At 42.4% G+C, this 13,713-nt stretch overlaps 1 protein-coding gene across 2 annotated transcripts in view; it reads right to left on the bottom strand.

Annotated features, from left to right (window-relative positions):
- Positions 1 to 13,197, bottom strand: part of fas (Fas cell surface death receptor) — a 52,247-nt gene extending 39,050 nt beyond the window's left edge. The window contains exons 1-3 of one of the 2 annotated variants that reach the window (XM_073027383.1): positions 12,957 to 13,197; positions 12,266 to 12,344; positions 7,573 to 7,744 (exon numbers count right to left, since the gene is read on the bottom strand). In XM_073027383.1, coding sequence (XP_072883484.1) covers positions 7,573 to 7,744; positions 12,266 to 12,307 — 214 coding nt within the window. In that variant the 5' untranslated portion in view covers positions 12,308 to 12,344; positions 12,957 to 13,197. Of the gene's footprint in view, positions 1 to 7,572; positions 7,745 to 12,265; positions 12,752 to 12,956 lie in introns of those variants that run through there. The other variant, XM_073027381.1, reaches the window with a different exon arrangement.
- Positions 13,198 to 13,713: the final 516 nt, after the last annotated feature.

Below are 13,713 nucleotides of genomic sequence, written 5' to 3'. Positions count from 1 at the left end.
TGCAAGGAGTATTATGAACAAAGTGAATGAGCTTAGAGCATGGATCAGTACTTGGAGCTATGATGTGGCCATTACAGAGATTTGGATGGCTCAGCAGTAGGAATGATTACTTAGAGTGCCAGGCTTTAGATGTTTCAGGAAGGACAGGGAGGGAGGCAAAAGAAGTGGGGGCAGGGCACTGCTGATCAGAGATAGTGTCACGGCTGCAGAAATGGGGGAAGTCATGGAGGGAGTGTCTGCAGTCTCTGTGGGTGGAAGTTAGAAACAGGAACGGTTCAATAACTTTACTAAGTGTTTTTTATAGACAACCCAATAGTAATAGGGACATCAAGGAGCAGATCGGTAGTCAGATTCTGGAAAGGTGTAATAATAACAGGGCTGTTGTGCTGGGAGATTTTAATTACCCAAATATTGATTGGCATCTCCCTAGAGCCAGGGGTTTAGATGGGGTGGAGTTTGTTAGGTGTGTTCAGGAAGGTTTCCGGACACAATATGTAGATAAGCCTACAAGAGGAGAGGCTGTACTTGATTTGGTATTGGGTTGAACCTGGTCAGGTGTCAGATCTCTCAGTGGGAGAGCATTTTGGAGATAGTGATCACAATTCTATCTCCTTTACCACAGCATTGGAGAGGGATAGGAACAGACAAGTTAGGAAAATGTTTAATTGGAGTAAGGGGAAATATGAAGCTATCAGGCAGAAACTTGGAATCATAAATTGAGAACAGATGTTCTCAGGGAAATGTACGGCAGAAACGTGGCAAATGTTCAGGGGATATTTGCATGGAGTTCTGCATAGGTACGTTCCAATGAGACAGGGAAAGGATGGTAGGCTACAGGAACCACGGTGTACAAAGATTGTAGTAACTCTAGTTAAGAAGAAAAGAAGAGCTTACGAAAGGTTCAAAAAACTAGGTAATGATAGAGATCTAGAAGATTATAAGGCCAGCAGGAAGGAGCTTAAGAAAGAAATTAGGAGTGCCAGAAGAGACCATGAGAAAGCTTTGGTGGACAGGATTAAGGAAAACCACAAGGCATTCTACAAGTATGCGAAAAGCAAGAGGATAAGACGTGAGAGAATAGGTCCAATCAAGTGTGACAGTGGAAAAGTGTGTCTGGAACCAGAGGAGATAGCAGAGGTACTTAATGAATACTTTGCTTCAGTATTCACTACAGAAAAGGATCTTGGTGATTGTAGTGATGACTTGCAGCAGACTGAAAAGCTTGAGCACATAGATATTAAGAAAGAGGATGTGCTGGAGCTTTTGGAAAGCAGCAAGTTGGATAAGTCTACTGGGACTGGATGAGATGTACCCCAGGTGACTGTGGGAGGTGAGGGAGGAGATTTCTGAGCCTCTGGCAATGTTCTTTGAATCATCAATGGGGACAGGAGAGATTCTGGAGGATTGGAGGGTTACGGATGTTGTTCCCTTATTCAAGAAAGAGAGTAGAGATAGCCCAGGAAATTATAGACCAGTGAGCCTTACTTCAGTGGTTGGTAAGTTGATTGAAAAGATCCTGAGAGACAGGATTTATGAACATTTGGAGAGATATAATATGATTAGGAATAGTCAGCATGGCTTTGTCAAAGGCAGGTCGTGCCTTATGAGCCTGATCAAATTTTTTGAGAATGTGACTAAACACATTGAAGGTAAAGCAGTCGATGTACTGTATATAGATTTCAACAAGGCATTTGATAAGGTACCCCATGCAAGGCTTATTGAGAAAGTAAGGAGGCATGGGATCTTAGGGAGCATTGCTTTCTGGATCCAGAACTGGCTTGCCCACAGAAGGCAAAGAGTGGTTGTAGACGGGTCATATTCTGCATGAAAGTCGGTGACTCAGGAATCTGTTCTGGGACCCTTACTCTTTGTGATTATTATAAATGACCTAGATGAGGAAGTGGAGGGATGGGTTCGTAAACTTTCTGATGACACAAAGGTTAGGGGTGTTGTGGATAGTGTGGAGGACTGTCAGAGGTTACAGTTGCAATACTGGGCTGAGAAGTGGCAGATAGAGTTCAACCCAGATAAGTGTGAAGTGGTTCATTTTGGTAGGTCAAATATGATGGCAGAATATAGTATTAATGGTAAAACTCCTGGCAGTGCAGAGCATCAGAGGGATCTTGGGGTCAGAGTCCATAGGACACTCAAAGCTGCTACGTAGGTTGACTCTGTGGTTAAGAGGACATATAGTGCATTGGCCTTCATCAATCGTGGGATTGAGCTTAGGAGCTGAAAGGTAATGTTGCAGCTGTATGGCACCCTGGTCAGACCCCACTTGGAGTACTGTGCTCAGTTCTGGTCGCCTCACTACAGGAAGGATGTAGAAACCATAAAAAGATAGAAACGGTTCAGAGGAAATTTACAAGGATGTTACCTGGATCGGGGAGCATGCCTTGAGAAGCATGCAATCCATGAGAATAGGTTGTGTGAACTTGGCCTTTTCTCGTTGGACTGACAGAGGATGAGAGGTGACCTGATAGAGGTGTATATGATGAGAGGCATTGATCATGTGTAGAGGTTTTTTCCACAGTGCTGAAATGACTATCATGAGAGGGCATAGTTTTAAGATGCTTGGAAGTAGGTACAGAGGGGATATCAGGGGTAAGTTTTTTTATTAAACGCAGAGAGTGGTGAGTGCGTGGAATGGACTGCCAGTGACAATGGTGGAGGCAGATATGATAGGATCTTTTAAGAGACTCCTGGATAGGTACATGGAGCTTAGAAAAATAGAGGGCTATGGGTAACCCTAGATAATTTCAGTAATGACAGGTTCGGCACAGCTTTGTAAGTCAAAAGATCTGTATTGTGCTGTAGGCTTTCTATGTTTCTATGTGCTTAATGGTGAGGAGCGCTTTACCCATAATGGAGTGGGCTGTATCCACTAATTTTTGTAAGATTTTCTGTTCAAGGGCTTTGGTGTTTCCAGACCAGGCCAGGATGCAGCCAATCAATATACTGTCACCACACATCTACAGAAGTTTGTCAAAGTTTTAGATCTCATCCTGAGTCTTCTCAAACTTCTGAGGAAGCAGAGGAGCTGCCATGCTTTCTTCGTAATTGCACTTACATCCTGGGCCCAGGACAGATCCTCTGAAATGGTAGCACAGAGGAATTTTAAGTTGCTGACCCTCTCCATATCCGATCCCCCAATCTCTCTGCTCATGGACCTCTGGTTTCATCCTCCTGCAGTCAATAATCAGCTCCTTGGTCTTGCTGACATTGAGTGAGAAGCTGTTGGCATGGCACCTCTCAGAGATCTTCAGTCTCCCTCCTACATGCTCATTCATCGCCACCTTTGGTTCAGCCAACAATGGTGGTGTCATCAGCAAAATTAAGTATGGCATTGGAGCTGTTCTTGGCCTCACAGTTCTAAGTGGAATGCAAGTGCAACCGGGGGCCATGCACACAGTCTTGGGGTGCACCTGTGCTGATGAAGATTGTGGAGGAGATGTTGTTGCCGATGTAAACTCACTGAGGTCTGCAAGTGAGGAAATCGAGGATCCAGTTGCGCACGGAGGGTTTGAGGCCACGGTTTTGAAGCTCATTGATTTGCTTTGAGGGGATGATAGTATTGAATGTAGAGCTTATTCAATATAGGACATCCTTATGTTTGTATTTTGCTGTGGACCTGTGAGGCTGGTAGGCAAATTGGCATGGATCCAAGTTGCTTCTCAGGTAGTTGATATGTTTCATCACCAACCTCTCAAAACACTTCATCACAGCAGATGCAAGTGCTACTGGACGATAGTTATTGAAGCTGTTAGCACATTCTTCTTAGGTACTGGTATTATAGAAGCCTGCTTGAAACAGTTGGGTACATCAGAACCTCTATATAAATGACTGGCCATTCAGGTCTGAAACGAGAAGGAATTACTTCACCCAAAGAGTGGTAAATCAGTAAAATTCATCATCCGAGAGGAATGACGACATTGACTTGCTTTGCATACCCAAGGTGAAACTTCAGAATGAGGAAGAAATGTGATCTGAGTTTCTTTGACAATAGAATGATTGTTGGTGCCAGACAGGGTGGTTTGAGTATCTCAGACACTGCTGATCTCCTGTGAATTTACAGAGAATGGTGCGAGAAACAATAAAAAGAAATCCAGTGAGCTGCAGTTCTGTCAGTGAAAATGCCTAGTTAATGAGTGAGGTCAGAGGAGAATGGCCAGACCAGTTCAAGCCAACAGGAAGGAGACAGTAAGTCAAATAACCTTGTGTGCAGAAGAGCAGCTCTGAATGTTCAATAAGTTAGACTTTGAAGTAGATGGACTACAGTAGCAGAAGACCATAAACATACACCCAGTGGCCGCTTTATTAGATACTAGAGGTACCTAATAAAGTGGCCAGAGGGTATGTCATGAAATTTGTTGTTTGAATCAGAATCAGGTTTAAAATCACTGGCATATGTTGTGAAATTTGTTTTGTGACAGCAGTACATTACAATACGCAACTATAAGTTACAATAAAAAGTATATATAAAAAGTAAGTTACAGAAGTCATGCAAAATAGAGAGGGAAAAAGTAATGAGCAAGTGTTCATGGGTTCATTGTCCATACAGAAATCTGATGGTGGAGGGGGAAGATGTTCCTGAAATGTTGAATATGTGTCTTCAGGCTGCTCATTGATGGTAGTAAACCCGCTTTCTTCCCGGGCGTCTCAGGAAATGTCTCGCTAGCCCTCGCTGGCAGTCACGCAACTCAGCACCGAGATATCCACCGTTCTCTGGCCTCGTATGTCTAGGGCATACACGTCTCTCCCACCAAAGCCCTGGTTTGTGTGATTTGCTGCCCTGTTACAGCTCGTCGGCAGAAAATAACAGACCACACACTACATATAATTAAAGGAAGAATATTTCTGAATATTAACTTAAGAGTTAGTAAGGAAAAGAAAGAAGAAAACAAGAAGGGCCCCATTATAATTAAAGTCAAACGTGCACAGGTTGGAACTCAAATTTTCTAAAAGTCATATTCACCAATCCTCAGTTGACTCCTGTACCTACTCCATCAAATCATGGTCCTCACTGGATCGAATCCTACAAACAGTTCTCTCCAGCGTCTTCTCTCTTCAACACCCACCAAACAAAGACCAAGGCTCACACCAGTGTCAGGCACAAAAAAAAAAACCCGCTCCCCAGCCTTCTCTCCTGATTGAATGGCCCACATTCCTAAGCACCCGTCATCTCCAACAATAAACCAAACATTGCTTAAACAGGAAGAAGATTACATGAAATATCCTACAACGTTAACAGTGAAACCTTCACCAGGGTGTTACAGTAGCAATGAGAAGAGAGCATGTCCTGGGTGACGGGGGTCCTGAATGATGGATGCCACCTTAGTGAGTCATTGCCTTTTGAAAGTGTCCTCGACGCTAGGGAGGTTGGTGGTCATGATGGAGTTGACTGAGTTTACAACTTTCTGCAGATTTTTCTGATCCTGTGCAGTGGCCCCTCCACACCAGATCATGATGCAACCAGTTAGAAAGCTCTCCACAGTATATCTGTAGAAGTTTGTGAGTGTCTTTGGTTTCATTCCAATACTCCTCAAACTTCTAATGGAGTTTGTGGAGACAATACAGTGCAAGATATTGAAAATTAGTAAAATTGCAAGAAAAATAATTTTTAAAATAGTGCAAAAGAAGAAAATACAGGTAATGTTCATGGGTTCATAGACTTCAGAAATCTTCTGATGGCAAAGGAGAAGAACCTATCCCTAAAACTTGCGCCTTCAGTCTCGTGTACCTCTTCCCTATGGTAGTAATGAGAAGAGGGCTTTAGTGTATCATGTAAATGAAGGCAGGATCTTTGTTTCTTCTATTTTTGGTCTTATAACATATAACCATATAACAATTACAGCACGGAAACCGTCCATCTCGGCCCTTGTAGTCTGTGCCGAACGCTTACTTTCACCTAGTCCCACCGACCTGCACTCAGCCCATAACCCTCCATTCCTTTCCTGTCCATATACCTATCCAATTTTTTTTAAATGACAAAATCGAACCTGCCTCTACCACTTCCACTGGAAGCTCGTTCCATACATCTACCACTCTGAGTAAAGAAGTTCCCCCTCATGTTACCCCTAAACTTTTGCCCCTTAACTCTCAACTCATGTCCTCTTGTTTGAATCTCCCCTACTCTCAATGGAAAAAGCCTATCCACATCAACTCTATCTATCCCCCTCATAATTTTAAATACCTCTATCAAGTCCCCCCTCAACCTTCTACGCTCCAAAGAATAAAGACCTTACTTGTTCAAACTTTCTCTGTAACTTAGGTGCTGAAACCCAGGTAACATTCTAGTAAATCTCCTCTGTACTCTCTATTTTGTTGACATCTCTCCTATAATTCGGTGACCAGAACTGTACACAATACTCCAAATTGGGCCTCACCAATGCCTTGTACAATTTTAACATTACATCCCAACTCCTATACTCAATGCTCTGATTTATAAAGGCCAGCATACCAAAAGCTTTTTTCACCACCCTATCCACATGAGATTCCACCTTCAGGGAACTATGCACCATTATTCCTGGATCACTCTGTTCTACTGCATTCCTCAATGCCCTACCATTTACCATGTATGTCCTATTTTGATTATTCCTACCAAAATGTAGCACCTCACACTTATCAGCATTAAACTCAATCTGCCATCTTTCAGCCCACTCTTCTAACTGGCCTAAACCCCTCTGCAAGCTTTGAAAACCTACATCATTATCCACAACGCCACCTATCTTAGTATCATCTGTATACTTACTAATCCAATTTACCACCCCATCATCCAGATCATTAGCGTATATAACAAACATCATTGGACCTAGTACAGATCCCTGAGGCACACTACTAGTCACCGGCCTCCAACCTGACAAACAGTTATCTGCCACTACTCTCTGGCATCTCCCATCCAGCCACTGTTGAATCCATTTCACTACTTCAATATTAATACCTAAAGATTGAGCCTTCCTAACTAACCTTCCATGTGGAACCTTGTCAAAGGCCTTACTGAAGTCCATATAGACAACATCCACTGCTTTACCCTCGTCAACTTTCCTAGTAACCTCTTCAAAAAATTCAATAAGATTTGTCAAACATGACCTTCCACGCACAAATCCATGTTGACTGCTCCTAATCAGACCCCATCTATCCAGATAATTATATATACCATCTCTAAAAATACTTTCCATTAATTTACCCACCACTGACGTCAAACTTACAGGCCTAAAGTTGCTAGGTTTACTCTTAGAACCCTTTTTAAACAATGGAACTGCATGAGCAATACGCCAATCCTCCGGCACCATCCCCGTCTCTAATATTTTGGATTTAATTAAGATGCCCAATAAGGAGTCCAATGGTGGAGCCATCAAGTCCACCACTGCGGCTCACTTGCCGCTTATGAATCCCTCTACTACGGGAAAGGGCTGCATTTGTCTTGGGGGTGGGGCTGTGCAGTTGAGAAGGGCAATTGCAGGTCTAAGGTGGCCCAGGCTACTCTTAACAAGCTCGTCTGAAAAGTCTGCACATCAATCAAACATGTTCTTGCAAATCATTGCATTGTACTTGTTCAGAACTCACACTCACCTGGCTTACACTTATTGCAACACCTTCCTGAACCTAACGGATACTGATCAGACGGACAGCCACTCTGCCTTTTCAACCGCCTCAAATTGAAATGAGACGAACTGTAGGTGTTGGTAATCGATGAATCACGTTCAGAAGCTGTTGAAGTTGTTAGGTGGGCCCCTTTTGTATTCTGTAAAACATTTTACACAACAGTGATGAGCAAAATTTCCACGAAATATGCTTTGACAAAATTGGATTTTATATTTAAAAAAATAAATTATGAAATAACACCAAGCTGTTTAAAATAATATTATCTTCTTAATGGAGTTTTGACCTAGTTCTTAGGGTTATTTCAATATTTTCAAAAATACATGTACTTATATATCAACAATTCATGCGCAAAAATATACACGGTAAGCCAACTAATTGTTGAAACATTCACATGGCCAGCACGGCAGTGTAGTGGCTAACATATTGCTTTACAGTGGCCAGCTGTAAGATTGACAGCAGTACAATTCCTGCTGCTGTCTGTAAAGAGTTCTCCCCGTGACCACCTGGGTTTCCTCAGGGTGCTCCAGCTTCCTCCCACATTCCCAAGGCAGAGGGTTAGGTTTAGTGAGTTGTGAGCATGCTCTGTTGGTGCCAGAAGTATGGCAATACTTTTAATTTGACGCAAAACAATGCATTCCACCGTTTGCTTCAATTATGTGCATGCGACAAATAAAGCTTTTTTTTAAAAAAGAAAAATCAGATTTTTTAAGTTTTTGTAGCAATAGTGCACTATTGCAGTTAGCATTATAGAATTATTTAGCATAGGGCAACCACAAAGAAGGCACACCAGCATCTCTGCTTTCTTAGAAGTTCAAACAAATTTGGCAATTTAGTGAGGATTCTGACAAATTTCTACACATCTAAGGTGTAAAGCATTCTGACAAGTTGCATCATAGCCTGGCATGGAAACTCCAATGCTCAGGATCACCAGGATGGAGGACTCAGTCATTTCCATCGTTCTCACCATCTAGGACATGTAACGTCTGAGGGAGATAGCATTCATCGTATGGGACACTACTCTCCAGGCCATCCTCTCTTCTCAATGTTGCCAGAGAGGTAAAGGAGCTTGAAGACCCACACCTCAAGGTTCAACAACAGCTTCTTCCCCAGTGCCACCAAGTTCTTTAACCAACCTGGACAACCTTAAAACTACCGCATTATACACTTTTCTCCGCTTTCTCGCTCTCTCTCTCGCTCTCTCTCTCTCTCTCTCGCAGTATTGTAATTAAATATATTTTGCTGTTTATTTTGCACATGTAAGTTATATATAATTTAAGTTTATGTTAATGTTAGTTTGTGATCATCTTTAAATGTTCTGTGCAGCTACTGTAGAAGGCTCATTTTCGTGGTACATACCCTATGTATGTATTCCAATGTCAACAGTGTACTTGACTAAAACTTCTCTCCCAAGAAGACATTGAACGCAATTTAAAGTGACTTACACCCAGAAGGAGGAGCTAAAATAAGATCTGTACGGACCCCAGTAGGGCCATGCTCGGCTAAGCAGAGGGATAATCACCAGGGGCATCCATATTGCCATTCCTTCTTCAAAGAGGCCACATACCACAGCAGCAACAACCTTTGTCGATGCAAGGGAGAAGGAGAAAATGTAACTTCAGCAAAAGAGTCATTGTTGTTCCAGTGTGTGGGAAATATTCCAGGAGGGAGATTTTATACAGCAGTAGGAAGAGGATGAAGGGACAGGCGACCCCTACCCTACCACCCCACCCTGCCCCCACCAGTGACACAGTTACTAGAGCCTTGGGAAGCGTGATGTCCCACAGAACAAAGCAATAATGCAGGAAATTTCAAGATCTTGCCTGGTATGTGGTGACCTTCACACCAATCGCAATACTGCTCTCTTGATACAAGCTTAACCAGACGCATACTCACACAAACCGCTTCTCCAACACTCTCCCCACTCTTCCTCTACACCGCCCTCACCTTCTCCTCACCATCATTCTGCTTTCCCCCCTTCCAGACCAGAAGCTGAGCCTCTAAGAGATTAAACTTGAACTTGAACCTGAAAGCTACTAATAGACTGTATTTGTTGCAGCAACTGACATTTTTGGTACTTAAGATTTCAGTGAGTGTAATTTAACATGATTCAAAACTAGAATCATGTTAAATATCACTAGCAATGTCATTAAATTTGTTGCTTTGTTGTTGTTCTGCAACAATGCAGTACAGTACTTAAAAAAATCCACAAATTACAATATTTATTTGGGACAACTCTTACAGAACAAAAGCTAAATTGAGAAAAATTGCTGGAATTCCCTTCATTTATTTGGGACACTATGCCAATTAATTTGGAAAGAAGACTGCTGCCGAATAGCTTCCAGCTAGTGCCAGTCACATGCACTTGTGTGACCATTAGAAACCACACTGCTTGAGCAAGCTGTTTTTAATTTGCATTAGTTCTGTGTGTTTGTGTTGAAAGAACAGTGGTGAAAAATAAGCAGTAAGACAATTTGGAACTGTTTTGCACATTGCAGTTTCAAACACTCTGGTTTGGAAATGCCAGAAATTGCAGGAAATGAAAATAAAACAATTTCACTACTTCAACAAGTTAGGACCGACAAAGAATTTGAAGATATCAACAATCATCTTGAATGTTACAACGGAAATGAAGATTTGAGGATGCAAATATCAAAAGCATTGTATGAAGCCAGTTCCATTATTTGCACTGATCTTGTTAATTTACAGTTAATCAAAAGAAACCGCAGTGTACAGGGAACAAATTACTCCGTTAACTATTGGGAACTAATACATAGTTTTATAGTTCAGCAGCAGTATTGAGTGTTCCAATTTGTTTAGTTTTTCATTTAAATGTATAATTTGTTACTCAGTTAAAAAGTAGTTTGTCTTTTTTACAATCTTTTAATTATTTCCATGAAACTTCAGTTAACTGGGGCAGTGGCTTAACTGGGCCAAAATGTACTGGTCCTGTTGTTTCCCAATTAACCAAAATCCACTGTATTTCTATTTTAAAAAAACAAAATTAACTAGAAACTGAAATATTCTCATTTCATTAATGCCTTCACAAATTCTTACCTTTATTAGAATCTCTTTCTTGGAAGAGTTCTTGTGTGCATTTAGCACAGGAAGTAGTAGATATTTAAATATTTGAATGCAGATTTTTTTATTAATCCAAAACTATTGCTAAAATTCATCCCAAAAATGAAGAAACTTTTAGCAACATCTTTTGCCCTGGCACTAAGTCATATAAATGCCCAAGTAGCAGCTAAACAAATTTATATTGGGTATGCTTTCTGCTAAACAAGAGCCCTATACTAACAATTTGGCAGTGTATCTTCAACTTCTCAGGGCCGGAGGTGGGGAAATCCCTTAAAAGCAACGATGGGGAATTCACTGAATTCAATACACTGCCACAATCAACCTAGTTCACCACAAACATGCTTCAGCTGCTGAACACCCAGAACAACGCACAGTAAATGCTGGAAGACCTCAGCAGGCCAGGCAGCATCCACGGAAAAGTGTTTCTGGGCGAGATCCTTCATCTGGACTGAGGTCACCCATAACTTTTCACTTCACGACTCCCTTCATTATTAATTTTTGCAGTAGAAAATTTGGTGTCATGTCTCCTGCCTGTGAAATCGAGGAGCACACCACCCCGTTACAACATTAACTCTTGAAGTCCCTGGCATCTTTAAGAGACAGTCCCTGGAGAAAGCGACATCGTCATTAAACATTGAAATAGTGGAACTGACTCGATGCACCAAATGGCCTAATTCTGCTCCTATCCTATATCTTATGGCCTTAAAACACCGTCATCATCCAGATTATGTCCTTTTCTTCCCTTCTTGCTACTACCAGCAGGCGGGGGTACAGGAGCCTGAAGGCCCACACCCAACGACTCAGGAACAGCTTCTTCCTCTCCACAATTTAATTTCTGAACAGTCCATGAACCCATTAACACTACTGCCACTTTTTTTTTGCACTGTTTATTTATTTTGTAATTCACAGCAATTTTATGTTTACACTGTATTGCTGCCGCAAAACAATAAATTTCAGGTCCTATAAGACAGAGATAATAAACCTGAATTTGAATTCTGATTCTCATTCACCCCCCCAGAAGGATATGGCTAACGTTACTCATATAAACAGATGTCGACTTCCCAAGTATGCGTTAAAAGTTTTTTTATGTTTCGATTACTGGCACCAATAATTTGGGCCTCCCGATACTTAATTACCCCATTCTAAACTTGGGTGAACGATTGTGAACCCCGCAGCGACGTGTTCATTTGTCATGAATTCTGGATTTTAATGCCGATTGTAATAAAGGCTGGAGTCAGGAAGGAAAACACAGCGAGACTTCTCCGCGACGCGGTAACACAAGTGTGGATCACCAGCCCAAGACAAGTCCCGGCCGGTCAGCTCCGGGAGTACAGTACTTGCCATGGCGTAGAAACAAGCCCGAACAACGCACCCGGGACTAAGTGGCTGACGCAATGAGCCACTTAAGTTAAGTTGGCAATATTCACCATGGAGGACTGGCGGAAACAGTCAGCCCGACTTTTCATAATAATACGACTACAGCCAGCCATCGTTGGGAGTGACTCAGCTATTTCTCCCGACTGCTGGAGATCTGGGGTGTTCAATGAAAGCTCTCCGAGCCTACAGTTTTTTGTGCGCTTACCTGCAGTACAAGCAACAGGACGGTCAGATACAGCGGCTTCATTTTCCCAAACCAGTCGAACGGACTGAAGTCCCTGCGCCTCCAGAGCAAAAACGACAGAACAAAAAGTGAAACGAGCTACCGTATTGCATCCAGCTCTGAAAATAACCCCAGGAAAGACCCGTCGGCGGGCACGCAAGACACCAGCCTTTCCCTCACCAGTACATAACATTTGCTACATCCCCCCCGTCACCGCGCCCAAACTGGGTTTATGGGTCACAGATGGCAGGTCTCGGTTCAAGTTCAGTTTCAAAGATCAAAGCACAGAAGCACAACTGTTGCTTCCGTGTTCAGGCAGAAGGAGAACTATTTCCTTTAACCCGACAGACGTTCCTTCGGGATGAATGATTACAAGGTCCCGGCTTTCTCTCGGTAGGAGTGGGATAACCGGTGGTGTCGTTTTAAAAGCTGTCTAAACCACCCCCGGATAAACGTGTGCAGTTCTAGTCGTTACACCCCAGGAAGGACGTTTTACTCTGGAGAGAGTGAAAGGGAGATTTGCCTTAATGAGGTAGTTTCAGTTTTAGGGAGAGAGTGGATCGGCTTTGTTGTCTCTGGAATGGAGGAGGCTGAGGGGGATACACTGATAGAGGGTTATATAAATTATGACAGGAATGGAGAGGACAGATAGTCAATAACATTGAAGCCTTACCAGATTCACTGGGGAATATACGACAATGCTGCGTGATGCCTACAAAAATCATAACTAAACCCACTGAAAGCTAAATAAGAAATGCACCATGGAGCAAGTATTCGCAGCCTGGGGTCCGATAGTGGTCTGTGGCATAAAAGGGTTGGGGAAACGCTGACCTAGAGCCTAACCTTCACAGCACAAGGGTTTATTTCTGACCTTGGGTGCGCCTGAATGGTGTTTGCACGTTCCTAAAGACGTGGATTGATAGGTCAATTGACCACTAAAAGCTCTCCCTGATGTTGAGTGGTAGAATCTAGGAGAGGAAGTAATAATTTGCGAACAATAGGAAATGGGATTAATAACACTGAGGGTCATAAGATATTGGAGCAGAATTAGGCCATTCAGCCCATTAAGTCTGCTCTGTCGTGCAATCCTAGCTGATTATTTTTTTCAATCCTATGCTATTTTACCCATAAACCCTAAATCTACTTATGAATGAAGAACATATCAATCTCTGCCTTAATTGGACACAATGTCTTGACCTTCACAGTCTTCTGTGGCAACGGTTTACCACCCTGTGGATGAAGAAATTCCTCCTCCTCACTTTTAATGGGATGTCCTTTTACTCAGGGGCTGTGCCCTCGGGTTGTAGACTCTCTTACTAAAGGAAATGTCCTCTCCGTGTTGATTCTACCCAGGACTTTCAGTATTTAGTGGATTTCAATGAGATACCCACCCTCCATCCTATTGAATTCTATTGAGTACTGACGCAGTG

The sequence above is a fragment of the Hemitrygon akajei genome, chromosome 23 (genome assembly GCF_048418815.1).
Source record: "Hemitrygon akajei chromosome 23, sHemAka1.3, whole genome shotgun sequence".
In the NCBI taxonomy this organism is placed as follows: Eukaryota; Metazoa; Chordata; class Chondrichthyes; order Myliobatiformes; family Dasyatidae; genus Hemitrygon; species Hemitrygon akajei.
This window is presented reverse-complemented; position numbering and strand designations above follow the sequence as displayed.